Source organism: Adelges cooleyi, unplaced genomic scaffold (assembly GCF_023614345.1).
Source record: "Adelges cooleyi isolate 19-005CV unplaced genomic scaffold, UGA_ACOO_1.1 ACOO_flye_CR_arks_rails_tigmint_CR_PRNA_651, whole genome shotgun sequence".
NCBI classification, from domain to species: Eukaryota; Metazoa; Arthropoda; class Insecta; order Hemiptera; family Adelgidae; genus Adelges; species Adelges cooleyi.
In genome coordinates, this window is record NW_026096352.1 from 471,558 (window position 1) to 498,678 (window position 27,121).

Here is a 27,121-nt window from a genome sequence, read left to right on the forward strand (position 1 = left end):
GCTTCTAAGCCTATAGGGTGGAAAATAAATACAATAAACGCAGCTGCTTCGCCGTCGGTGGAGACGATCGCACCTAAGTATGTGCGCAGCTGTACAGTGTACTTATCCCGAACTCAGTAGAAGGGTGCAAATTAATGACAAAACAAAAGAACCGGTATTACAGGCAAACTCGTGTTTTCTCCGGTGTATACAAATTCATTTCCTCTAATAAAAAATTTGACTATAACGGTTATTTGTATATTTTTTTTAACAATAGTTATTACTGGGGAGGGGGGTGAAATACGAGTATAACAATAATGACAGATGACAGTCACTCGAGTGATAAGTATAGTATTATAATATATATATATATATAATACGGGTTTGGCCGATTTTAAAGAACACTATATTTTTGTCCGTTCTCTGTGCGAGCACCACTATAAGACAGTATACCGTTTACATTATAAAAAATACTTTTATTTTATCTTTACATAGTGTTTTTATGCAATGTGATCTCAATTTCTCACAACTTTTTTTTTGTTTTTACCCTCCTACCAATTTAGTTTTTTTGCTAGCAACTTTTGAAACTTAAATGGTGTAACGCATAGATTTCATTAATTTTTTTAATTGAGAATAATTTTTTTGAACCTTCTTTTGATCTAATACAAGACCTTTTTTTTTTGAATTTCTTATCACTAATTTTTGCCCCAATAATAAAGGTTTTTAAAGTTATTTGTATCATAAAATCTGAGACTCAAATTAATTCTTTTGGTCTAATAACGCGAATAGACCGAAATTGGTTTCTATTTTTTTTTCAACATCTGCAAAATGTGTAATATATATGTATCGCTATACATTTATATATATATATATATATATATATATATATATATAATAGATTAATGCACAAAGAGCCTAAAGTCCATACATTTTTTTACTAAGTTACGGGTTAAATCTTTTTTTATTAATTAATCCCTATATACAATAGATTATCCAAAAAATATTCACAGTAGGATATTTAAAAAATTTAAGTACACAATATGGCACAGTTTAATTGTAAGTTTTTGTAATTAATTACTACATACGTTACTAACCTAACCTTAACAGCAAAAAAAACACCTTTATGGTATCTCCAGTTAAGTACCAAAATTATATTATTCAACAAGAACTGTCCGCCGACCAGCACGTTGACTTTGTCAGGAACTGCTTGGTCCGATCGAATAGTGTTATATATTAGGAGCTAAAGTTAGACCATTCTGAAAGAGGTCTACGAGGTTCTTGTGTTTAGAATTCTAACGGCAATGGTGAAAAATACCCCCCAAAAATAATTTACACTATTTAGGTTACCAATATTCATAATACCTAAATTACCAATTAAAAACTACAATTGAAATACCAATATTACACTGAATTCTTTTTGGTAAACAAACTTCATTCAACTTGTCGAATTCGGTAAATCAGACTTTTGTTTTTTGAAAAAGGTTAAACATATCGCGTTACGTTAAAAAAGTGTATAGTGTCAAAAATGTTTAAAAAAAAAAAGAAAAAAAATGTTTAACAATGAAACGTTTTAGGTAAAATATTTGTAAAAATACATTTCTCACATCTAAGAAATGTTATTTGAATATGTTAATATTGTTTTTTAAATATTAAAAAGAAAACAATTCTAAATCTATCGTACATCGGATTTTTGGTCACCATTTAAAAATCCGTGTAAAATAATAAAAAAATATAATTTATGTGTAATACAATATATGTACAATACAATGAAAAGAAATTTTTGTAATTGATAATGTGCTGCTAATGTACTATTATTTAAGTCAACTCTCCTAAATGAGGTAGTTAATATTTTAACTTTTTAGTACAGTATTTGCTTTTCTTCACAATCGCGACAATACACATACTTGTATTGTCTGGACTTATTATATTTGCGATACATCTTAAAGGCGATGAAAACGAGGAATGCGAAGATAATTAAAAATTGGAAAACGCAGATTACTGACCAAGGTATTCCTTCGGTCCAAGAGGAGTGACGAGTCGTTACGGGTTGTTCACTTATTATCGTGTGAGTAGTTTCGGCTTCCTTAGAAGTGGTGTTGTGGACAACAGCGTTGACGTCGGCAACTGCACCACTGCCGGTCAGCTAATGGGTAAACGATGCAATGTTGTATTCAATATTTTGTATTTTCAGTAATGGAAGTAAAACTTGGAATAAGGACGCTATGATGAAGCAGCTGGGCACTTGTCGAGCTAAACGGCCCCAAGTTATTTCCCAAGGAGACCAAAAACTATTATGAAACTGAGTTGTATAAATGAAACGATTGTTATTGGATAGCTTACTATTGGTTTCAAAAAGCTGACTAAAAGGGCAATAAACTCTTAACGTCTGGATCCTGCAAAACTTCCTTCAAATCGTCCATCAGATCGTCCATAAGGATGAGTTTACTTATGCGCTTTAAAACGTTACAAAATTACACTCATCTTATAGTGTAAAGCTAATGTAAACGTAACACCATAAGCTGTAAGAGTAAATATCGTTATATCTATCCACTCCAAAACCATAGCGACCGAATAACATACAATAATCACAGAGTGATTCATTATGGACCAGACAATGTTTTTTTCTAAAAAAACAAGTACAGTGGGGTCGGGGCAAAGTGGGGACGGGGAGGTCACAGGTTTACAGGAATTTTTAAATCTGAAAGTGATAAAATCACTTTCATAAAAACGCTTCTATGCAAATCAGTAGTTAGTATTTTCAAGCCAGTACAGTCCAAACCAAGCACAGTGTAAGCCAGCAAAGTTAGAAATTATTAAATTGAGGTGCTGTATTTACAAATAAGCATCAAAACGTTTCTTTGAAAGTGATTTTATTCACTTTTATAACTTTTATTTATAACCAATTCTGTAGACCTGTGACCTCGCCGTCACCCCGTTGCTTTGATTCCATTATGCCTATACTGTACTGTACTAGTCTTTTCGGATAAAATCAATTTCAAGTAAACGCTTTAATGCTTATTAGTAAATATAGCACCTCAATTTAATATTTTCTAACTTTACTTACATATATTACTTATTATTTAAATATTACTAACGTTTATAGCCACTAGCTGTCGGCTGTTGCCTGGTACATATACGTCTTTAACAATAACCTTTTATGGAGATTTTAAAATTTGTGTTTTTTTAATAATAGTATGGGATCAGAATCACAAAGTTAAATGTTCACGAGATTTGATCTAGTCATAATATAAAGTATTATCTTTCATGACTTTTAATTGTTATTAAAATATATCTTAATTAGAACATAGTAATAAAATAATGAAACATTTTTCTGTATGGTATTCCATTAATAGATTTACACTAATTTTTCTCGAGTACCACCAAATTTGTATTGTATGGGAGTAGTGTTGGTCACTTTTTTAATTGTATAACTAAAAATCTCATTTCCCTCAAGCTTATTTTTACTTTATCTGCTAATTTCATATCCATTTTTATTTTTGACTTAGCATTAATAGTTTTAATGAAATTTCACAATATTTAAATGGTTTTTATTGTACAGTCGATCGCGAGCGGACGTTCCCAACATGACCGTGCCGTATTTGCAAATACTATCATATTATATGGCGTACTATGCGCATCATACCAGAAACAGTGCGTTACTTTTTTATGCAAACAAACTACTTTAAGCTAGCCGCTCTATTTATCTGCTGAACCAGACTTTTTATTACAGTCCACAACAAGTTCTACGAGTGAAACCGCAGTATGAAATACACGTAGTTTAAACTTCAATCGAGTGTAATGTATGTATGCAATCACAGTAAAAAAACACCTTTGTCAATAACTCTACGTAGGCGACCAAGCCAAATGTACTTATATTTTATTGTTTGTTCGTAACATACCGTCAAGCCGCAGGAAAAGCACTTTTAAACAGTATAGCAAGCTGATCGATAGAACATTGTCTTAAAAGTTTCATATAATTTGATACCAAACGTCAGAGATTGTAAGAAAACCTTAAATATATATTTTATATTTTTTGCCTGTAGATCTGCGATATTTTTTAAACCGTTAAACTCAAAATTTCAATTAATAACAAGTAAACAAAATATACTCCTAAGGGGCAAATTGAAAAATAAGCCCCGCAAAAAGTTCTTGTAAACTTTTACGATGTTTTCTCGATTTTTGTAAAGGATAGAATAAATTAGTTTAAATTTGGTCCCATAAAAACTTTTTAGATAAGATTTTTGATTTGTAGACTTTTCACTTAATGATATCGATTTCAGCGGTTCAGAAGATATCGTGCTCCAATTACAGAAACAAAATATAAAAATTTTAAAAACATTATAATTGTAAGAACGATACCTTTTATCGGAAAAAATAATTAATTGGCGTAGCGTGTCGTTTTTATGTTAGCGACATTTATGTTATAATTATTTGCAGCTAAAAAATGAAACTTTACTATGTTTTATTTTCCTTTGCCTTTGCAAATATATTGGCAGAAACTATAGGTGATTGTTTCTCTTTTATACGTTTCTAAACGAGTAAATTTAAAATCTAATTAAATATTTAACTTTTATTGGTAGATACTTATAAGATGGAAGTTGTCATTACTAGTCAGTAACACATTTCTTTAATACGAAATAACTTTAATTACTAACTAAAGCATTTTAACTAATTACATTTGTTTTTGTACATATGTTTTAAATAACAAATTACAGACGAACTTATCAGGCAAGCTGATCAAGTAAATGGTAGAGTATATATAAATAAATATTCTGATAAATATAAATATATTTGTTATATTAAAATGTAATTCATAAATTAAAAATTAGTGTTCATTAATCTCTGGGTGCTATTTCTACAGCAGTCAAGAGCACACGTAATTACGTCGTTAGCCCACCCCCCGGAGGATTAAAACCGTGCTAGCATATTCGTCTTGAACCTAGAGACCCTGGGCTTGCGGCCACCTCTTAGGGGCACTTAGGCACCTAACATACTAAAAGTGACTTCCCCCCCCCCCAATTTTTGTTTTTTTTGTAAACGCCATAACTCTGTGGCAAATTCTGTTTTTACCCCAGTGGTTTTAGTGTTGTACACCGTGTCTACAGCCCGTTGATCATAAGTGCTAAGTGTAATCACGCCGTAGTTAAGTGCAAATTGCGGTAACCCAAATTTGCACCAGTGCGCGTTAGTGTACATATCCTCAACTGTGGTGAACATCCAACACAACCATAGGTTCTGAAATGAGCAACGTGGAATGTACGCCATCGAGTCCACTTCATAAAAAGCCGAAGTTGATTTCCTCACATTTCCAGTCTATTTTGGATGCGGTAGGATGGCATAAAACCACCATCGAGAAAGAAACAGCAAGTTATCTAAAATGACTCTCTACAACTTTCGGGCAAATTGGATACAATCATTAACTTAGCCAACCAGTTGGAGACAGATCGGAACAGTTTTTCAGGAATAGATATTGGTGTTCTTGTGATGGAGTTCACAAAGGAGATACCGAACAAACCCTCAAAAATCAGATTACCGCACTATCTGCTCACAGTGAGATCTCTGAAACAATTGAGATGGAAGTTGTTGTTAGTGAGGAACCTAATCAAGGAACAAAGAAAACCAAGATCAATCCGGCCAAAGCGAGAAAATCTCAATCCTGCAAGTCAAACAGGTCTAAGTCGAGGGTCGAAAAGCAGAAGGAAAAGTTGGCCATCAATAAGGAAATGACCCCTCTTACGGCATATCAACTCCTAAATACCGATAGCACGGCCCCAGAGACGATAAAGAGTCCTTTGTGGTCCGAGGTTATCAAGAGGCATAAAGCACTAAAGCTTGATCTAATCACAACTAAAACAGGGAAACTTATAGTAAAAACGATGGATGAGCACGCACAGCCAATACACTCAAAGCTATCGTTAAAAATAAGAACTATCTTATAAAGGAGGAATCGGCTAAATGGCCTAGAATTCTTATTCCCTAGCACTCACGAACACACTGCGGTTAGTATTGCTGTGCTAAACCCTGACTTTGAACTATCTCCAGGTACAATAACAAACTTTATTAAGCCAATTTTTCGACGTGGCCCTAGGGATAAGACCATAATCAACCGGATAGTTGAGGTACACCAGTAACAGAGTGATTAAAGTTCAGTTAAATAGTCCTAATTTAATACTTCTAGTATTCTTGTTCTGAAGATTTTGATATCTGTTAAGATTTTTTTGACTATTTTTTTATAGCTCAAACTATTATGTATTTATTCCAGGTATTCCGGATGTAATAAGAAGAATTTTCGATGAAAATAGCCATTATTTAATAGGTAATCATTATTATACAGGGTGTATCATGAAGAATGATGGGGTTTCAAACGGCTGTAGGTTTAAAAGTGTTGGACCTACAGCGCTCTGGTAGGTCTTGAATGAAAGAGGGTGTTGTCAAGTTTCGAATGACTGCATAGGCGGAGATGATTTTTTTTTGGGGGGGGGGCTAGCGTTTATCTTCGTAAAATGACCCGCAAGGGCTTCACACCCCCTCATCTTTACTTTAATGAGTAGATCAAATAATTTGGGTGGGCTTTTGACAATTTTGAAAGGGGCTACAACCCCCCAATCTCCACAGTCTATTCCAAACTTGACGACTCCCTCTTTCATTCAAGTCCTACCAGAGCGCTGTAGGTCCAATACTTCACAACTTATAGCCGTTTGAACCACACTATTCTTGAGATACACCCTGATAATAAAAAAAATAATAGTCAAACTTAGCTAATTATTGTATTTTATTCTACTCGACACATCTGCTTCGGTGCATCTATTTTATTATAAAATCTGCACTAGACTGTGTTTTGCTTATCGAACGAGAACAGTCTCGAGTGCCGAATTTATGCATTGTGTTTAATAAATATTATAGCATGAAAAATGTTTTCACTAACAACAAACATTGATCATTTTTTTACATAATATACTAGATCATACACAAGCGGCAGCTTGTACGACATTTTACAATTCATAATATAGTTATATTTACTCGAATTTACGAGTATGTATACTCCTTTGATTTGTATTTATCAAGATTTTTTTATTGTTCAAATAAAATGCCCTGGAGCAATTAAAAACAAAATCAGCACTTTTTTATACAATGTAGAAACAAGCATAATTCTTCGGATTTAGACATTTACATACACACTTAATTTCCACTTTGGCTTCCGTTTCTTAAATTATAGTTAAAACATAAAATAATCCAGTTTTAGTTAATAATCTACGTATGTTATAATAATTTCAGAGGATTTAGTTTATATGTGGACTGTACCGGGTAATATTTTTTATTGCCAATTATGGAAGTCTTTTTTTATATTAATTGATATTTATTAAGTTATTTTTTTTTAATTTCAGATCAAGCAGCCATTACGGCCAAAAAATTATCTAGTATTATATTATTCCATTATCATATTTATTATAGTTTACGCAAAAGCATATTAAACAAATTTACACATACATATTAGGGTGGCGCAAAAAAAAGCTAAATTCGAAATTTTAAGGGGCTTACATATAAATTTGTTCTATACGTTAAAAAAGAGACTTGGTGAAAATTTGACTATTTTAAAAAAAAATCTTTTATTATTTTTCATCAAAAGATGGCGCACGTCACTTTTAGTATTACATTATTTTACATTATACGCAAACTATTCAAGAATAATATGTTATACTTGTAGGAAATTTTATTGACTTTATTATTAATAAAAAATGTATTACAGGCTCTAGTCAAAATCAAATTCCAGTTATAAATCTTGATCCACCCCAAATAGGTAATCATAAATTTATTTTAACTATATACATCGAAAGATATAGCGATGTATAAGGATATAAAGAAAAAAGGATAAAATATTTTCGTTAGGTTTTTTGGTATTGCTGTCGATTTTTCGGGTTGTTTAGGCAATATGTAAATATGATTTATACATATCCATAATAACACTTGGCATTCCACGCCAAGTGTTTAAATTTTAATGGGCTAACAATTAAATTTATTCTATACATTATAAAAGAGACTTGATAAAAAAAAATTGTTTTCTGGTCGAGCTTAGAGAAATTACTTAAGTACCTTTACAACAAGCTACAAATGACAGCTATACGTTAAACATCTCTACCAGTGTTGCTAAGCGCTTAAGTCATTTTTTTAAAAAATAAATATGAAATTTTATCGACTGTAATATTATTAAACAATTTATTACAGGATCTAGTCAAATTCCAGATCTAAATCTTGAACCACCCGAAGAAATAGGTAATCATAAATTTATTTTAACTATAAATATCTAAGGATATAGCGAGATATAAGGATAAAATATTTTTATAAGGTTTTTTAATAACGCTGTCGATTTTTCCGGTTGTGTGCCAAAGTAAAGACATAAAATGTCAAAATCAAATACTTGTAATAAATAGAAATATATTTTATTATCATATTTTTTTTTTGAAATTTATGCAAAGGTTTATTAAAAATATGATTTACCAATGTTGCTAAGCGTTTAAGTCATTTTTTTTTAAACATATAACATTTTGTAGACTGTATTATTATTAAAAAATTTTTTACAGACTGTAGTCAAATTCAAATTCCAGTTCTAAATCTTGATCCACCCAAAATAGGTAATCATAAATTTATTATTACTATATATATCGAAAGATATAGCGTTGTATAAGGATAATATATTTTCGTTAGTTGTTTGGTAATGCTGTCGACTTTACCGGTTGTGTGCCAAAGTAAAGACATAAAATGTCAAAATCAAATACTTGATTGAATTATATATAATATAATAAATTGTCGATATTCAATATTAGATTTTACTCTGATTTCTATAAAATATATTCGATAAAAATGCTATTCACTTTGCTAAGAATTACTATAGTAATACGCTAAATTAAAAACTTTTGTAACCTTTTTTTTTCAGCGGCCGAAAATATAGAAAGTAATCTAAGATCATTATTATATTAATTATAATTTACGCAAAGACATTATATAAATATAATTTATACATATTATGGGGCATTCCACGCCAAGTGTTCCCACCTAAAAAATGTTTGGTCTCCAATTCCGATGAAACTTTGTAAGATGAATACACTATCTTAGAAAAATTCTCAATGTTAAATGAGGAGTGGTAAATATGACTGGATGCCAAGGATTTTCAAACGTTGGACTTTTTTATGTCCGCCCGTATTCTTTTAATTTTTACACAAATAAAAAGCGGCCGCTTGGGGTTAAAAAATAGCGCGTTCTTTAACATTGTTTCCGTACTTTAAAATAAAAATATTAAAAATTTCAACAATCTATGTTTTCCCCCTCAATATATTAGATTCGTCTGTGTTCCTTGCTAAGAATTACCCTAATCGTACTCTCAACTAAAAACATGATGTGCAAACACAAAGGCTTAAGGGATGTCAACAAATCTGAAAAAAATAGGAAAATATCTATATACATTATACATATTAATTTCTATCGTAATAATATATGTTAATTAACATGACGTCTTTTGTGTTTAATTATAGAGTGCATAGAATATGAGCATACTTTACAAAAGGCAATAGTCAAGAGCATTGCTTGTAAATATAAAATTAACAATATTTTAATCGGTCAATTTATAAAATTTATAATAATTATCATGTAATTAATACAAAGTTCTAAATCTAAATAAAATCATTGGAAAATAAACATTAAATTTAAGCTCAAAGTAAAGTTGTATATTTTTTGCTTAAAGCTTTGACGGTCGTTTGTGACATAACTCCACTCGTTAATGCAAACAATACTACTAGATCAGTTTTAAGTTCATGCAACATTTTACAATGATTTATTTTGTTCTAAGTAGTCTTAGTTTTGAAGTGACTTTTATGGATAAAAAAGAAACTTATAAATTATACATTAACTGTATGATTATTTAACATTATTATTACAGGTATCGAGTCGAAGCCTGCTGCTGAAACCCTAGGTACTGAAGCATTTATTTGATAGTCGTTAGTAGCCTTAAGATTAAAGTTAGGATTGCGTTTTTTTACAAAAAACCTAAATGGCAACTAATTTTTTTAAATTTATTAGCTATACCGCGTCTTAATTATTTTTTACAGAGGATGAAATCAAAAGAGCTGATTTGAAGGCTGATAGTCTTACAAGAAGGCTAATGGTTAAAAAACATTTTAGTTATTTAATAAATCATGCTACAGGTAAATATAATATGTAAAAAGTGGGTTAAAGTATTTTAAGTTGTAGTAAATGTTGAAATAACAATTAATTTTCTATATAACAGGAAGCATGTCGCATTATATAAATATGCTATTTACCTTTATAATAAAAATACGTAGTTAGTAAACCAGGAAATTTTATTAAAAACAAAGTTATTTTTGTGAGCACTCGTGCAACCTTGTAAGGTTAATATAAATAGCATTTTATAACTTTTTCTTGTGTACAGACCTACATTTCCTAAACCCCAAAACCTATATTATTTTGTAGCTAGTCTATAGTTCAATAACTGTTGATACACCAAAGTACTGATTTCATACGATTTGAGATAGATAGAACAAGAAGGGTACGAATTCTGGAGTAAATGAACGGGACAAGGAATGTTAATTTTTAGATGATATCAGGTGTATCTAAAGTCCCATTGAGAAGAAAATATTATTAATATGTTTTTTGTTTAATTATAGATTACTTCAAATATTCCACTATACAATATTGGCTTAGCTACTTGTCGAAGTTTAAACATAGTTATAATCAATCTTGATTATTTTTGCATAAGTTATGTTGGTAGTTAGTATGTCTTAAAAGTTTGCAAATTTATGCGTAATTAAAAAAAACATAGAATATCTGATTTGTTGTTTAAATGAAAAGTAAAGAATGCCAATAGTATAAACTTAGTAGGATAGAAGTACCAAATAGCTAGCACAATCGCATGTTAAAATATTTAGATTTTGTATTTTAATTTACCCTTTGTTCCTTTTAAAACCTATAGACTCATTTTTTACAAGGATTTATTAATAGGTTTTAATTCACAATAAAATTATAAACCAGGGTGTCATTCATAAATTTAATAAAGTATGACAATTAGAATACTAATAAAATTGTTCATAATAAGGCAAAACTGCTTCCAAAAACAAAGTTTTGTTATTTAGATATTTTTCTTTTATAAATACGATAAATCAATGAATTTGAATTTTAAAAATGTATTGATTTTGTGTAACATTGCTGTAAAAATTACAATACGGACACCATGTATATGGTATTTTTTTTCAATATAAACGTAATAGTTATGCCTTGTATAAAGACAACTAGTTACTAATAAGCTAAAATAATTAATACGCCCTTCACCACAAAAATAATACTTTATAGCGTATACGTATTTCGGCAGCAATATTATCGTCATCAGTACATACAATCGACTAAATTTGTCAGTAGCTACATTTATTATTTAATGTTTTTTTTAGATCCTCGTCATAAATCCAGTCTTATTGAAAGATGTTATTTAATTGCAATATTCAGAACTTCATTGCTTGGACCCAAACAATCAAAAAATTTTATCAAATTTGCAAGACTTCACCCCCATGATAATTGTTGCATAATTACTTCTGCAAAAAATGATATTACTTTCTACCCAATGAAAATGACTGACGTAAAATAATATTTTCTAGACAGTTATGATATAAGACTTGAAATGATAGAACCCTGATTTCTGTAAGCTCAGCATTATACTTATTATTTAATTTAAATTAACTATTTTTATGAATAATAAATACTATAGATAATACAGAATGTTATTTTCATTATATTTAAATTTTATTTATATCACACTAATATACAACTAATAAACTACAACAATGTTAATTATTAAAATGTATTTCATAATAAACAGTTTTGATCACCATTATTTGGGTGTATGGATTTTTTACGACTTTTATATTATTTCAAATTTTTTACTATAATTACTGTTTTACATGTATTTTAAAAAATTCGACATTTTTTGAATCTACATGGAAAATAATACTTTAATTTAGTGTTGTAAATCTTCTAAGATAATGACTTAGTCATAGTTAATTTAACCAACCAACTTGTAGTATCAATAATACTCATTGTATTATCATTTGGATGGATTGTCGGTGGACAATCTAAAATCGATTGGTTAATGAGATTTTTTTAAAAAATTTAAATTCAAAACATTTTATCAGCGATGCTATTGGTTTTACGATGGTGTGGTCTTTTTTATGTCTGTGTACACTGTAACTTTTTTTAATATTAAACTCCATTTACACTGAACCAAGTGTGAAAAACGAAAGAGTTACTAGCATTTTCTGTTGGCATCATCGTCCACCCGAATGTCGTGTGAAATGAAATCATTTAATACAATGTGTGGTTTGATCACACCTTCAAAACACTTATTTTTATTCTGGTTGTATTACAGAGTAAAATCATTGACTAAACATACTAGATAACTCTGTGCTCTAGAAAATATGCTGCGCGATATTCTACGGTCAGTAAAGTGCGATAAGAGAAATTGAATTAATAAAAATGTACACTACTATTACTTTGATTTCTACTTTGGAGAACGTCGTCGACGAGCAATAACTGAACTCTACGGGAGTTGTGTGAAATAACCCGGCTTTTCGTCAAGTTTAAAAAGAATGCAATATTTAGCTGAATAATAACAAATGATAAATAAACGCTTAAATGCGAATCAGTAATTGGAACTTTAACCCAGTCCAAACTAAACACAGTATAGACCAGCATAATAAGAAAGTATTAAAGCGAGGTTTAAAAATTAATATCAAAGCGTTTTCATTTCAAGTGATTTTATCAAATAACCCAGTACAGTGGGGTCGAGGCATACTGGGATTAAGAACCGATCATCACCCCGCTCCGAGAGAACTGCGCAAAAAAACTTTTCTTAAAGACACTTTGCTATAATTTCTTAATTAACACAAATAGTTCAACAGTATCCAATGTGCTTAGAGTTGCCCCAATTGGCTTCCCATGAAAATACAACATAATGGCTCGTATTGAACTATTAAAGAAATCCAGACTTCAATTAACGCTGAGTTTTCCAAGGACTGCGTTTTACCGCTTTTCAAGGAACCGTAACAGGGTAACTCATGCCGGACTAAATAAACATAAGAAAAAAATATATTAATTTAAAATAAATGTTTTTTTTGTCATTGAAAAAGGCTACTTTTGGACTTGACTGACTCAGACTGAAGTTCAACAAGATCTGTAGCAGGACCTAACCTAACCTTACAACGGTTTTTTGTTACAAACTCCAAATAAATTGGACGATAAACACGGTACCATTAGCAAAATAAAAGGGTATATGCACTTTGTTCGTAAATATAACCTACTATTTGCTACTAGTCATAATTAATAAAAATTATCGATTCGTCGTATGTTCCACGTGTTATTGTAGAGCTCTGTATATTTTATGCATTGGACAATATAATAACGTATCGGTTTCTATGGCTTTTTCCATCGAGTATTATAATCAATTCGTGTAACTCTGAATGTTTAAAAAACCTATCGTTCACGCATCATAGGACATTTCATTATTGAATTTTGTCTTGTCGGATTTAAGGAGGAATATAGGCATGATAAAAATTCACAACTGTCGAGAGGAGATGACGAGCGGCAGTTGTTCTAGAAACAGGACAGTAAGCATGCGCTGGATAGGGCGGCGAAAAAACAACGTCTTCAGTCGTATGCGGACCGGACCGCCGTTTTGGATGTTGTTGTTGATAACACTCTTTCGGATCTTGCTGACGACCCCTGTGTGTGGCGCAGACACCACTAGTGCCGTGGATACCACGCCCAAGGAAATTATCCAGGAACCATTAGAACAAAAACCAGCAGTGCAATCCGCCGTCTTGGCGTGTGCGGCACCGAGCAGTCAGTGTAAGTCCGTTTGCGAACTCCAGAGAGAATTGGAGCAATTGAGCCAGTGTTTGACCAAATCCATGGCCGAGCTCACCGTGGCCCAGAACCGGCTTGAAAAACTCACAGTGTTGGAGTGTGAAAAGAGCAGGTACAAGCTACCTAATTACCTAATAATCCAGCTACCTAATTACCGAACCAAAACGCTTCCCATATGTCTCATACGTCTCCTGTAGCTCCCTCTCGGATCCACTAGGACTCCCGTTTAGGCGCTTTCGCTTTTCTAACGTTTCTAATCTAGCCTCACCTAACCGGGGAGATTAAACCCGAGTTTCCCGCTTGCTCTACTGAGCTATCTACTTCAGCATTTTAACCGCGCCTCTTAACTGAATTATACATACACTACGGAAGTAAACAGATTCGACCATTTGCCTTGATCTCTCATCATCTTTTGTCAGTCCACATTTGTTAACTGGCTATAAGAGGGCGATAAGAATGTAACACTCGATGTGCTTGTCTATAGTAATCTCCTGGATTAGGAAACTTACAGGACGATCATTGGGCCTCTGATAAGGGATCGTTGAGTAATTTTTCATTTCTGGATATCGTTATTAACGGTTTTTCTTATTTGTCCATTGACTGCGTGTAGCTACGTTAGATCGGCGCAAGAGAGGGTGTTAAGGCTTGCAGACAACGTGCAGCACATGGACAACGAAATGGCATGCCACCCAGACCTATGCAGTGAACATCCATTTGCGAACTTGTCAATGTGGTGCAGCACTAGCAGAAGGCTGCAAGCGTTGCGACGGTTGTTGGCAGGCGCTAAAGTGGGACTGTCCTACATGGAGAACCACAAAAAAATCAACGAATATGGCAGAGGTGAATGCCACTAGCCAATTAGGTCATGCAAACATTTTCTGCACGAATCTTTCTAGTTTTCATATGGTTTATTCTTAATTACAAGGAATTACAAGTCAGTTCCACCACCCAATACTTATATTCTAATGTACACACATTCCGTTCAAATAAATTATATTATAAATAATATTATTTATTTTTTTTTTTTTTGGAACGAAGTTCCTTATCGTGGGTTGGCGAGGGGACCTAGCCGAGAAAAAATGTTACGCGTTACGAATATGCTTTTTGACATTTTCATGTCTTAGCTCCGGCACATGACCGAAAAAAGCGTAACGAAAAGAGCGTTACGTACACGGAGATGGTTTTGGGGGGTGGGGATGGGAATTGGCTCTGGGTCATAACCGAAAAAAGTGTTACCAAAAAAGCGTTACGCTGTTATCTAATAAGAGATAAGAAATATGTTGTATTTTCAACGTTCAAATTAGAACTAAATGATAAATTCAAAATAGCTCAAGGGCCCAAATTCTCTATGAATCGTTTTAAGCCAGATACTAAAAACTACAATATTAGCCAGAAACTTGTTTTAATATACTAGCCACCTTAGATACTAGCTTGTTACTGCTTGTTAATATATTACATCATTATCTATAATTCCACTATTACTATAAACTTATTTGGTAATTCAACCATAGACCTATAAAGATATTCTTTATAGGTCTATGACTTCAACGAGACATGAAAATGAAGAAGCTGAATGATGAACCTATTCTTGTTTATGACTTACTATTGCATCAAGGAACCACAACTGAACTAAATCAATAAACATAAAAAGGTATGGTTTGTGTGGTGCTGTAGTAATAAAACTAACAATTCTAATAAAAAAACGAGACACTTTTTGTAAATGGGCAATATTTTTATATCTTATAACTTGCTTCATGCATTGCATCATAAAAATATATACGCTGTTGGAACTATTAGACTAGGTATTTGGGTAAACAGATTTGTAAGTCCACCATTTATGACTGATAAAGAACTATTAAAGATGGGCCGAGGGACAACATTTGAAGTGATAAATATATTATCTCTATTATATTATCTTTAATCTTATATATTATATACTCAGTAACGTTAAGCTACCCCTGCTGCAGCCGCCCCCAACGACGCCACCCAACTAGTCACGAGGATGGCCAAAGACCATACGCCGGCGAGTGTGAATTCCAGAGTTACGCTTCGGACAATTTTTTAGAATTACCCCCCAGCCATAAGACATATGTTCCCCGCCAAAATTAAATGTATTTTTACATAGCTAATATAATACAACAGGTACCTAAAATATATTAGAAGGATATTTTCAAAATTATATTATATAAACATTTATTAAGCATATTATATAAGGTAGACGAAAATACAGATATGTCGGTATAAATTCTTCGGATATTATTATCTTACCGATTATTCAGATAGAACAAAATTCACACTTCCAAAAAGTATACAAATGAATTAAAATCGAAATCGCAAAACTTTACCATGGCCGCCATAGCTATAGACTTTTATTAATCTTTGTCTTCGTTCTTTTAATTTGTCGCAGTCAAGAAAATAGTATTGTCATAGGCCATAGCGAATGTAATAATATGGACATTTTGTACCTCGCTTCAGCGTGGATACTTAATTTTATAAAATTGTTGTAATATTACATTTTATATGTACCTATATTATATGTGCAGATACATTATTTTGTGCATAACATTTTATATTATACGATGAATATAGTTGATACTTAGTTTACACTTTACACGAATGTATTTAAAAAAAAAAAAACTGTTACGTTTTAAAAATGTAAAATTAGATGACCTTAGAATCAATATAATATCAATATTCTTTATACATGCAGTCTGTAGATAACAAATTTAATACTACTGTTAAAACTCGGAAAGTCGAAACCCTCCTAAGAAAAAACTATTCATCATTGATGTAAAACAATCTATTAGTATAATTGAAGACCGTGACACTTGGGTTCAATTCATCGAAATTAAAACAATTGGTGTAGGCAATATTTTGTTTTAGGGCATTGTGCTCTTATCACTGTTATCAGGGGTACGTGACGTCCGGTAAATAACCATCTATGTCTATTCCTTGACAAAGAGTAACATCATACGAGTTAATGGCGCCCTACTAGAATAGATGATAGCGGAAGGGTAACTTTCAATGAAAGCAAAAAAGTAACGGACTATTTAGTATTATACATTTATATATTATATCTATACACAAAAAAAAAATAATAATGTTTAGATGTACATTGTAGTTGTGTAGCCTGAAGTTGGCCGTCGCGGTTTTGTGCTTCTCCGTGTTATTTGTTATCATTGTCCCGGGGCCTGGCCTTATCACGAATTGCCGACATACATGTCTCTTTTGACCGCGTTCTTCTACGCCCGTGCCCCGTGTTGTAGAGGTTGGCCACACTGGATCGGCGTTTTTCTACGCGTTTCGGTCATGGAAAAAAATGTTATCGACTTCCGCGGTTTAGGTGTTTACACTTTGGAGTTTAGACACGCTATTATTTACAAGACGCGCTCGTTTTTCTAGTCGTTGTTACTTCGCTGGTTCAATAGTAAAAAGATCAATTAATGCTATGGTAAATGTATTATCGCAGTAACTGTAGTACTCTGTTTCAGCTGTGTCACACGAGTACCGAAGAGTTTGCAAAATATTAGTGTTCCGATTCGAACGGCTTCGTGTTCGACTGTAGGCGGTGTCCATTAGCTTGGTCGATTAATCGTTGTAATAGTTGAGATCGCCAAATTATAGAATTCGTACATCATGGCTTTAAGTGCTACCCAGCCGATGCATCATAGCGTACAAGTGTCCACAGGTACCGGGTGGCCAAGACGAGCGGCGCCAATGATAAAATCATCTTCGTCTACATGCCCGTCGCTGAATAGACACATCAATTTGTAAGTACTGTTACTTATTATAAAATTATACTTATTAAAAACTTGCAAGCAGTCGCTTCGTAACTATTGTCTGCCGAAAAGCTATGCTACGAAACCGTCAAGTATAACTGCCTAAGCCCTAAACAGTAATGTTCTTCTTGGGCAGCCGTTTTTTTGTGTAAGATAATAATATCTATACTCGGTGTCAGTGCTACTGGTATTTATAAGTTTGACGAGCAAAAAAAAACTTGGGGATAATGGCAGGTTATTTTACAGTTATAGTGAGTCATAAAATCGCTCTCGAAAAATTGCGTTGCAAGTTTCTGTAGTAACAAAAAAATTGATAACCCAGTATAGTTTATACGTGCCAAAAAATTTAATTTTTAGTAATAAGATTGAATGGTTTTCATATTAACTGATGTTGTTACTAATAGGCAATATCGTAATCAACAACATAAGGATATAATTAAGTATTTTTCGGATACCTGTTGACAATTAATTTATTCACCCATAGCATTCTAGAAATTAAATATGGTCGGGTGATTTTTTTAGTGATTCCGTAATAAACAAAAAAAGTGACTACCTAGATTTTTAAAATATATATATTATACAGTCATACTAGATGTACCTTAAGACTAATATTTCAGATCTTAAGTCCCTAATGTGCAGCTATAAAAACCATGTACAATTTCTATCCCTTTTAAGAGCAGCTTGTGAAATTATTGATAAGTTGCTTTTATGAAAAATGCTTGAATTTTGTTATTAGTATTCTTTTGATTGTAGAAATTCGTTAGTTCGACTTAAAGTTTTGTCTACATTTAAACTTTTTATACCAAGTATTCACATGTGCCACAGACATCTTTTTATGTTTAATATCTTCAATAGAGCTGCACTAAATTGTGATAAATAGACAATTTTAATGCTAAGAGCTAAATATAAATTTGCTGACATTGTACTATACAAATTAATTACGTTTTATTATTATAATTATAATTTCAGGTATCCTTTGTCAAATTACAAGTTTGGTACCAAAGAACCTTTATTTGAAAAAGATCCGTCTGTACCGGCCAGATTTCAACGCATGCGTGATGAATTTGATAAAATTGGCATGCGACGTAGTGTCGAAGGAGTTCTTATTGTACACAAACACGGTCTACCGCACGTTTTGCTATTGCAATTGGGCACCACATTTTTCAAATTGTAAGTAAATATGTAACAATAAAATGTTCAATTAGTCATTTTCAAATTAAATTTCTTACACCTAAAACAATTACAATTAATTGTTGTATGCAGTGCTCAAATTAGAAAAATAAAAGTAGTGTGATGTTTTTACTTTTAAAAAAAAGCATAGCTGGCATTTTTTTGCCTAAAATCATCATCACTTTTAGTTGGAGTACTCGTTCCCCCTCCCCCTCCCCCAATTCAAGCACTAGTTTTATAAATAAAGTTTTAGGTATAATTGAATAATATTGACAATTTTTATGTTTGAAAAATACATTTAGATGTGATAGATACAATCTATTAAGAACAAGACTGATTTTATAAAATACCTTTTCTTTTTACTTTTTTAAAAAAAAAAATGCTTCTGAAAATATTATATATTTTATTTAAAGCGTGGTGTAGAGTAAAAATAGAAATGTATGTTTATTTACATACTTTACTTAAAATAATTGTAAAATTTCAACATACATTTTGAGACTTATTTAATCGTTTTTTCTTTGGAAATTAGATTTTTTTTTATATATTTAATTTTTTTAATAGGCCAGGCGGTGAACTAAATCCAGGAGAAGACGAGGTCGAAGGACTTAAACGACTATTGACTGAAGTAATCTTCTTTAAAATTATTCAGCAATTGATTTAGTCTGTATTCAATGTTAAGACAATAGGATTTATAATATTACTGTACATTGTTCCTTGTTTTTAAATAAACAGTTGATTTATTTGTATTTGTATAGACATTGGGAAGGCAGGATGGTATTCCATCCGAATGGACTGTTGAAGATACCATAGGAAATTGGTGGCGGCCTAATTTCGAGCCTCCTACGTATCCCTACATGCCACCCCACATCACCAAGCCTAAAGAGCACAAAAGACTCTTCTTAGTTCAGCTGCCCGACAAAGGTAAGCTTATTAATCAATAATAGTAATTATTAATTACAACCAACTGTCTATGTACCTCTTTACAATGAGTAAGTATAATAATGTAAATACTTAATTGAGGGGGAAAAACACTTGCATTACGCTGTGTGGATAGTCGATTGTAAAAACGTTTGTGTTCCTGTGTAGGATGTGTGCCACCAACTGATGAGATGATGATAACAATTATATGTGTAAAATTACATTATAATATTATTTTATATTTCGCAGTTTACAATGGCAACACGATTTGCTGGTACAAAGAGGATCGTCCCGGTTGATTGTAAAACATCACATACAAGATTGTTATTATGATATTATTATTGTTTTTTTGATGAAAACCTATAAGACTTGTACATCTGATGTATTATCCAAAAGAAAATATCATATTAGGATTTTCTATAGGATTACAATACGGTTTATTCTCCATAGTTGAGTCTACCGTTGTGTTCATTTATTTGTTGGCCCGAATAAATAGAAATCAAAGTATTTTTCTAACCAATGTATAGTATTTTACACAACAACTTATTCAGCGATAAGCGATACTAGTTGTTGAACTAGCTGATTGTTTGTATATTTATGAAAGCATTGATTGCAACGAGTTCTTGTTACTTTTATTTCTATGTTGTCATTACTTATAATTTAAACTGCAGTTCTAATTGCTTTGAATGTGCCTTTGTAACGTATTTTTCAAGAAATATATAAGGTGTTTAAAATAATCGATAAACCAATAAAAATAAGTTAACAATAACAAATATTTTTGAAGAAACGATAATTTGTAACATTGATTTTTTCCTGAATTACAAGAAAACATTGTTAATTTTAACTATACCATTACATTACAGTACCTATCAATAATTGTTGTTTTGATGAAGTACTTTTCATTAGACATTGTTCTTACTTTTTATTTTAACACCCATTTATTATTTTTTACCAATTATTTTTATTGTTGTTTTATTTTTACTGAATCTTTATTTTATAATAATCGTATAATTTATAGATAGTTGAACAACTGGTGACGACATTGTAGGATATGTGTGTAGTAGTACTGTGACAGTGAATAATTGCTATTCATATTATTTATATAACATCTGATGATTGACAAATGTTACTCGTTACTCCCTCTATGTACTCCCTTTGTTTATTATAACTATCATATCCTTTGCCAATTTGTTGAGCTTTTAAATGTTATTATAGTACCTATTTGTTGTTTCTTTTTTCAAGTGTATATATTGGCCAGACAATGTCATTAGTGATAGGAAAAAAAATCTTGTTGTCCATTTAAGAATAAAATATACCAATATTGTTTTAAAACTTCCTACAAGTTAATCGTTATGTTATTTTTTTTCTTTGAAATACATAGTATGATTTTAATTTTATACTTTTATTAATGTTTTGTGTTGGTGAAGAGCATTGTGCATAAAACTATCAAGTTTTACTCAAGCTTCAAAGCAATTACTATTTCAAAAATGTTAAATTCAACTGTTTTTTATAAAAATGATGACGTAGGATGTTATGATGACATTTAATTATGGCGAAATTATTATTATTATAACTAATTAGTTTTCAAAATTTCCATTTGTAAAAACTAAACTGAGATATTGTTGTTTCTGTATCATTAAAAAAATAAACCAAACAATTACGATAAAAAATTAATCATTTCCTGACTTTTATTATATACATTTTACAGAATAAAAATTATCTTGCGTCATTAAAAAAAAAATCTGCTATTGATATAAATACACATTTATATATTTACTTATATATAAAATGTATTTATTGTATTAACATATAAATATGTATAAATAAATAAATTATAAATACATTTTATGTCGACTATAAGTCTTTCTGACTTATAAAGTATCTTGTTTGTATGTATTTATTATATTATTATATGACGAATATGGTAATTTTTATAATATGTAGTAAACATCACTCATAATATCGTAGGACAATTTTTGTAAAATTATGTCTTTCAAAAACCGTGTTCTAATAATAATATTATATATTATATTTTATACAAAAAAAATAATATTAATGATGTATTTTTGTCTGTTTGTATTATGTATGTACATTTTATCAACTGTTTTTGTTTTCAAATTGTATAATGTATCCAATCATTGTTCTACAGCATTGTTTGCCGTGCCAAAAAATTACAAATTGGTAGCAGCTCCTCTGTTCGAGCTGTTTGACAACTCGCAAGGATACGGATCAATTATTTCATCACTACCACAAGCTCTCGGAAGGTAATTTTGTTATGTTACATGTCAACGATAAGACAATAGCGTTGTAATGTGTGTATGAAGTGATGACAAAGTTATTATATTTACTTATGTATTAATTTAATTATTTAATATTTTTATGTTCACAGGTTCAATTTCATTTATATGTAATTCGTAAGGATTTAGTTGTAAGATTATTTTATAAAGTTTGCTACCCACCAATCGGAAAGAAAAAAACAACTTTTTTTTCTACTATGATTGAAATATAATTTGTAAAGTAGAATTGATTATATTTGAGTTGATTTTATACAATTTGTTTGACCGTAATACTTGATATATGATATCTACATACAATAACCTTCAACGCTCTATTGTGAATATATCGTATTTTTTTTTAAAATATTATCATTATTTTGTTCAAATATTCTTTGATGATGCATCGTTTAATTATTTTAAAGTGATTTATAAAGTAAATTGTCGAAGCAATGGTCGTTGATGTACTACTAACTTGATGTATTTCCTTACAAACCTTTTTTGTATTATTATTCTTATTATTGTTGGTCTAATATTCCTTAAAGATAAAACATATTTTTGGTTACTGTAAAGTATATCACGACACATTGAAATGTTCGAGTATTTTTTTAATCACAGCTATCATTGAAGAATCTGCTAGCTAAGCAGAGAAAAATTATGTATTTTATACATTACGGTACAAAAAAAATATTAGAATAATTTTTGACATATTGTAGTTCCGATATTGTTATTAATATTATGCTTTAATTTATTTAATTGTAATTAAATATTTTCTTTTTGACGTCCAAAGTCATTATACATCATAAATATCTAAAGGAATGCTTTTTTAAAAATATTTTATAGAAAGAATTTTAATTGTGTGTTGTTGCAAAGAAAAAATTGTACTCTACAAATTCTGTAAGTTCCCTATGATACAACATTAGAGTCTACAGTAAATTTATACTTGGTTTGTTTTTTTTTGTAAAAAGTGTATTAAGTGTTATGTATTGTATGTATTTAAAGTCATAACGTGGCTAATAAATACATCATAGACATTATTTATCTTTTTATACGTCCATAAATAAAAATTATTTTTTATCAATAAAAAGGGATTTTGAATATTTTTTATTCCTTTGCAAATTACTTTCAGAATTGGTGTCAATTAATAAAAATTTGAATAGATTACTTGACCGAACGCAGGTGGTTTTTATTTGAACAAAATTACTGTTAAATGAATATTTCCATAAAAAAGTGATCATGAACACCCCTATATTGTTATATTTATTACTCAATAACCATACTTTAATAAATTTAAAGTAATTTTGTAATGATGACAAAATTTATGAAATACTATCAACATCCGATAGTAATTTAATTAAGCAATTAAATTAAGTTTGGAAAAATCGTCCATAATATCAGTTGGAAGAGTAAAAAAATAAATTTGTATCGTAAACTCATTGTGTAGAATATGTTTTACTATTTTATATAACTGTATAGTACCAATAACTAAATTACTTAATGATGGTTGCCAGATGTTCAATTAGCCACCGAAAACTATAGTGACTAACTATTGGCTTTGTACGATACAGCTATTCCACCTTTTCTAGTTTCGACAACGGGAACAGCTTTCGGTTTTATAATAATTTGTTGGGTAATTTATCAGCTCTTCCTGTGATATCGTTTATAACAGTTTCAAAATTTTTATGGCTGCATTTTTAAGAGGACTTGAAAATCTTTAGAGATAGTCTAAGTTTACTCTTGCCCCGACCCTACTATAATTGTGTCATTATCTTTATTCACAAAATTCCTGTTTTGGTTTGAGGCAGTTTTTTTTTTTTTAATAATATACTCTTGGAGTATCCGAAATAAAGGGTGTGGTCTGAACAGAAACATATTTGGTTCGCCTCTCGATCAACACGAATAATTAAATTTGGAATCTGGAACAATTTCGATTTTAGGTTATTGCGTTTTTAACGGTGTTACGCAGTTAATTTCCTACCACCACTTGGAGGCTCTACCTGAACTGTTACTAATTAGGTTTTTTTTCTCATCCACACCTAAATCAGAGTTTTTGCTAAAAAAATAGGATATACCTAGTTTTTTGACTAGACTGCGGCCTTGAATGCCTCTACAATATAATATAGGCGCCGTCTATCGAGTGCCTATATAATAACAATATTGACTATTTACTTTTGTATATTATTACTATATAAGTACTAGCTCTTTTTGGATATTATTCCATATTTTTTTTTTTTTTTATGATAATAAGAATGTAACGAATCGCGATTTTTATTTGACCAATTAACCAAAGCGATAATAATACATTATATTATTGTGTTTTTCGCGTCAAAACAAAACTATAATATATTATATAGTAAATGAACCGTATACCGGATAGAGGTCATAAATATATGATAAATTATGAACCCTCGGGTTGCTCGTTAGGAATTATTTCGTCCAAGAAAGTTTATTCGAACTGACAAAATGTTCAAGTTAATATTGTATGACGGCACAGAATCTCGTTATAACAGCTAGCGCTGTTGCTCTTAAAACGTAATATGGATCCTATATAGTATAGCGGGAGAGGCAGGTATTTTTTTTTTCCTTCTTTTAAGAATTCGCCGTTTTTCAAGCTGCTCGAGCGAATCGATATAATTTAACTCGCTCCGTGTTGCTTTTACAACGGCCACGGTGGTATATTAAAGAAATAATATTGACGATTCGGATTCTGGGAATAAAGGTCTAACAGGAAAACAAACGACGAAAAAAAGGGCCAAACACACGGGTGGGAAAATAGCAACATGTTACCATTTATTTTCCAAATACCATGTGCAAACCTACCCGGACGAAATTGAAATTAAATAATAATAAAATACATATAACACCTGTTGATACATACGTAAACAGCTAGGTATATAATATTATGTATTGTTATAAAATAACCGAAAAGGTCATATAGGAGCAGTTTAATACGGTAGGTACGTTGCAGCGTGTAGGGTTTGTGCAAATATATACCTATACCTACTAAAAGATGATTTAATATAATACACATACAAAAAATATACAGGATATTATTATCGCAGTACATACAAAGGCTAGGTACAGGTACAGAATTTGTTCTTAAAATATAACAAGTCCAGTTTGAACATGTTATATACTATTACGGTTGCCTATCCCAAAAAGTGAACAAATAATTTTATATGTTCCTATTATTTATGGTAGCATGTAGGTAGGTAAATAATTGTTTTAAAAAAAAGCCTTATGTAAACAAAAAAAAAATGTGGCTTTTTAAAACAATGTTTATTGTTTAGTAAGACCCGAGAAAAACTTATTTTTATTTTGGAGAACGTGTGTGAAAAATAAGAAATGATGGAAGGATATACATTGAATACAAATAGAAATGAGTAGGTACTTACAAGAAAAGAAAAGGGATGCATTTTTTAAAATTATTTTCGACCAATTAATTACTTTTCAGGTACCTACCTACGATTTTTTAACCTGACCCTGTATTTGTTAGTAGGTACTTTTATATAGTAAATATATACTACTACTTTTTATTATATACCTACTTGATTAATACCTACATAATAGGTGACATATAATTCTGTAGCTTCTGCAGGCATTATTTCTTTTAAAAACGTCATTCCTTTTGAATGATTGTGGTGACATACGAATTACGATGATGAGGTCAATTTTGTCTATTTAAAGTCTTTAAGACACCTCCACAACAAAAACTTTTCTGACTAAATTTCCTTATTTCCTTTATTCGACGATATAAACTCCATTTCTAATATTTAAAATAAGTAACGAAATTACAAAAAAATACAAACAAACGATAACGTTTTATTATTGATAGTTGATATTATTATCAAATAGTTAATGATATTATTATGGATGGGTTTATTTTGTCGGTTATTTTTTCCTAACCAAACATATCCTTCCGGTTACCAAAAACAATACCACCTTTGTGAGCTACGCATCAAAGGTAAAAATATTTTAAGGGCAATCGAGAATACGGTCTTGGACTAAAAACTAATTAAATATTACACTATGTATTATAAGGGTTTGAACCGGAATGAACCCTAACATAGGATAAACATACATATAGCTACCTACTTTGAATTATTAATGCATTTCTTTAAGCCGGGTTAACACGGTTCGTTTTGGATGCTCGCACTAGGGACGAATTCATTAAAATTAAACCGCTTAAACAACAAAATCATCTAAAGAGAACAATAATAATTTAAAAAGCTGGTTCGGTTCAACTTTGGTTCATTTCGGGTATTTCATACAGAGTGAATCGTGTAAACCCAACTTTGTATAATATCGTTCACAGTCAATACAATTATCATTGACTCGGCGATAAATGTATTTAACTGGACGAGACAACCTATTGTAAGCCACTTCACCTACTTAAAACATGCACATAATATAAAGCGCATGATATAACAACAATGTAGGTATTGTACAGCAATACTTAATGACTAATGTCAAATAATTGATGCTGTACAGTGTGAGTATTAATTTTTCGGATAGATCTACTCGCCTGTTGTTGCCTAAATTCGAAAAATTATAACGATTCACATGGTATTTAACGTACATTGGATTTTTCAAAAGAAATTTTAAAATGTCTACAATTATTTAGCTGGTACTTCGATGTCTCCGAGATATAAAATACCTATAAAAAAATCAATCCAGTCCGTAAACGGGTTTAAATACTAACGAGATTTATCTAATAAAAATAATTAATAGCATAGCGCTAATGACTATAACCATTAACCGGTGGCTTCTTTTCCAAATGAATCATTATGACAGGTTAATATTTCTTTTCATCAAATATTTGATATTCACATTACACAATACATAAACCTACTAATTACTATTAGATTTGATGGGTTTCAAATACACATACAAATAATTATAATCGATGATCCAAGGTAAAAAAAATAGATTCCCCCGTCATTTTTTTTTTTTTTATATATATGAAATACTTTTTTGCTAATACGTTTCTCGTCAAACGAGTGCGACTAAAAATAATGGGCAATATAAAAGTACTGTACTGTACTATAATATGTAAAATGGCAAATGGCACCATGTAATTTC

The 27,121-nt window shown here is 30.8% G+C and overlaps 2 protein-coding genes across 5 annotated transcripts; both read left to right on the plus strand.

The window, feature by feature from the left end:
* The first annotated feature begins 3,874 nt into the window (after window positions 1-3,874).
* Window positions 3,875-11,788, plus strand: LOC126844607 (uncharacterized). Of its 2 annotated transcripts, XM_050582910.1 has the most exons (15): window positions 3,875-3,979; window positions 4,417-4,484; window positions 4,560-4,589; window positions 4,695-4,727; window positions 6,242-6,295; window positions 7,255-7,284; window positions 7,365-7,397; window positions 7,727-7,777; window positions 8,203-8,250; window positions 8,559-8,609; window positions 8,912-8,929; window positions 9,507-9,560; window positions 9,911-9,943; window positions 10,080-10,175; window positions 11,433-11,788. In XM_050582910.1, exons 2-15 carry the CDS (start codon window positions 4,424-4,426, stop codon window positions 11,624-11,626), a joined length of 786 nt encoding a protein of 261 aa, XP_050438867.1. In that variant the 5' UTR covers window positions 3,875-3,979; window positions 4,417-4,423; the 3' UTR covers window positions 11,627-11,788. The 2 variants fall into 2 exon arrangements, with proteins under 2 accessions (XP_050438867.1, XP_050438868.1); XM_050582911.1 differs by lacking the exon at window positions 8,912-8,929.
* A 5,453-nt stretch (window positions 11,789-17,241) lies between these two features.
* On the plus strand, window positions 17,242-23,054 carry LOC126844223 (cleavage and polyadenylation specificity factor subunit 5-like). 3 transcript variants are annotated; one of them, XM_050582239.1, is made up of 7 exons: window positions 17,242-17,326; window positions 17,391-17,669; window positions 18,648-18,848; window positions 19,410-19,473; window positions 19,604-19,769; window positions 21,916-22,030; window positions 22,156-23,054. In XM_050582239.1, exons 2-7 carry the CDS (start codon window positions 17,536-17,538, stop codon window positions 22,175-22,177), a joined length of 702 nt encoding a protein of 233 aa, XP_050438196.1. In that variant the 5' UTR covers window positions 17,242-17,326; window positions 17,391-17,535; the 3' UTR covers window positions 22,178-23,054. The 3 variants fall into 3 exon arrangements, with proteins under 3 accessions (XP_050438196.1, XP_050438197.1, XP_050438195.1); XM_050582238.1 differs by having other exon boundaries at window positions 17,253-17,669; XM_050582240.1 differs by lacking the exons at window positions 21,916-22,030; window positions 22,156-23,054 and adding an exon at window positions 20,016-21,499 and having other exon boundaries at window positions 17,252-17,669.
* Window positions 23,055-27,121: the final 4,067 nt, after the last annotated feature.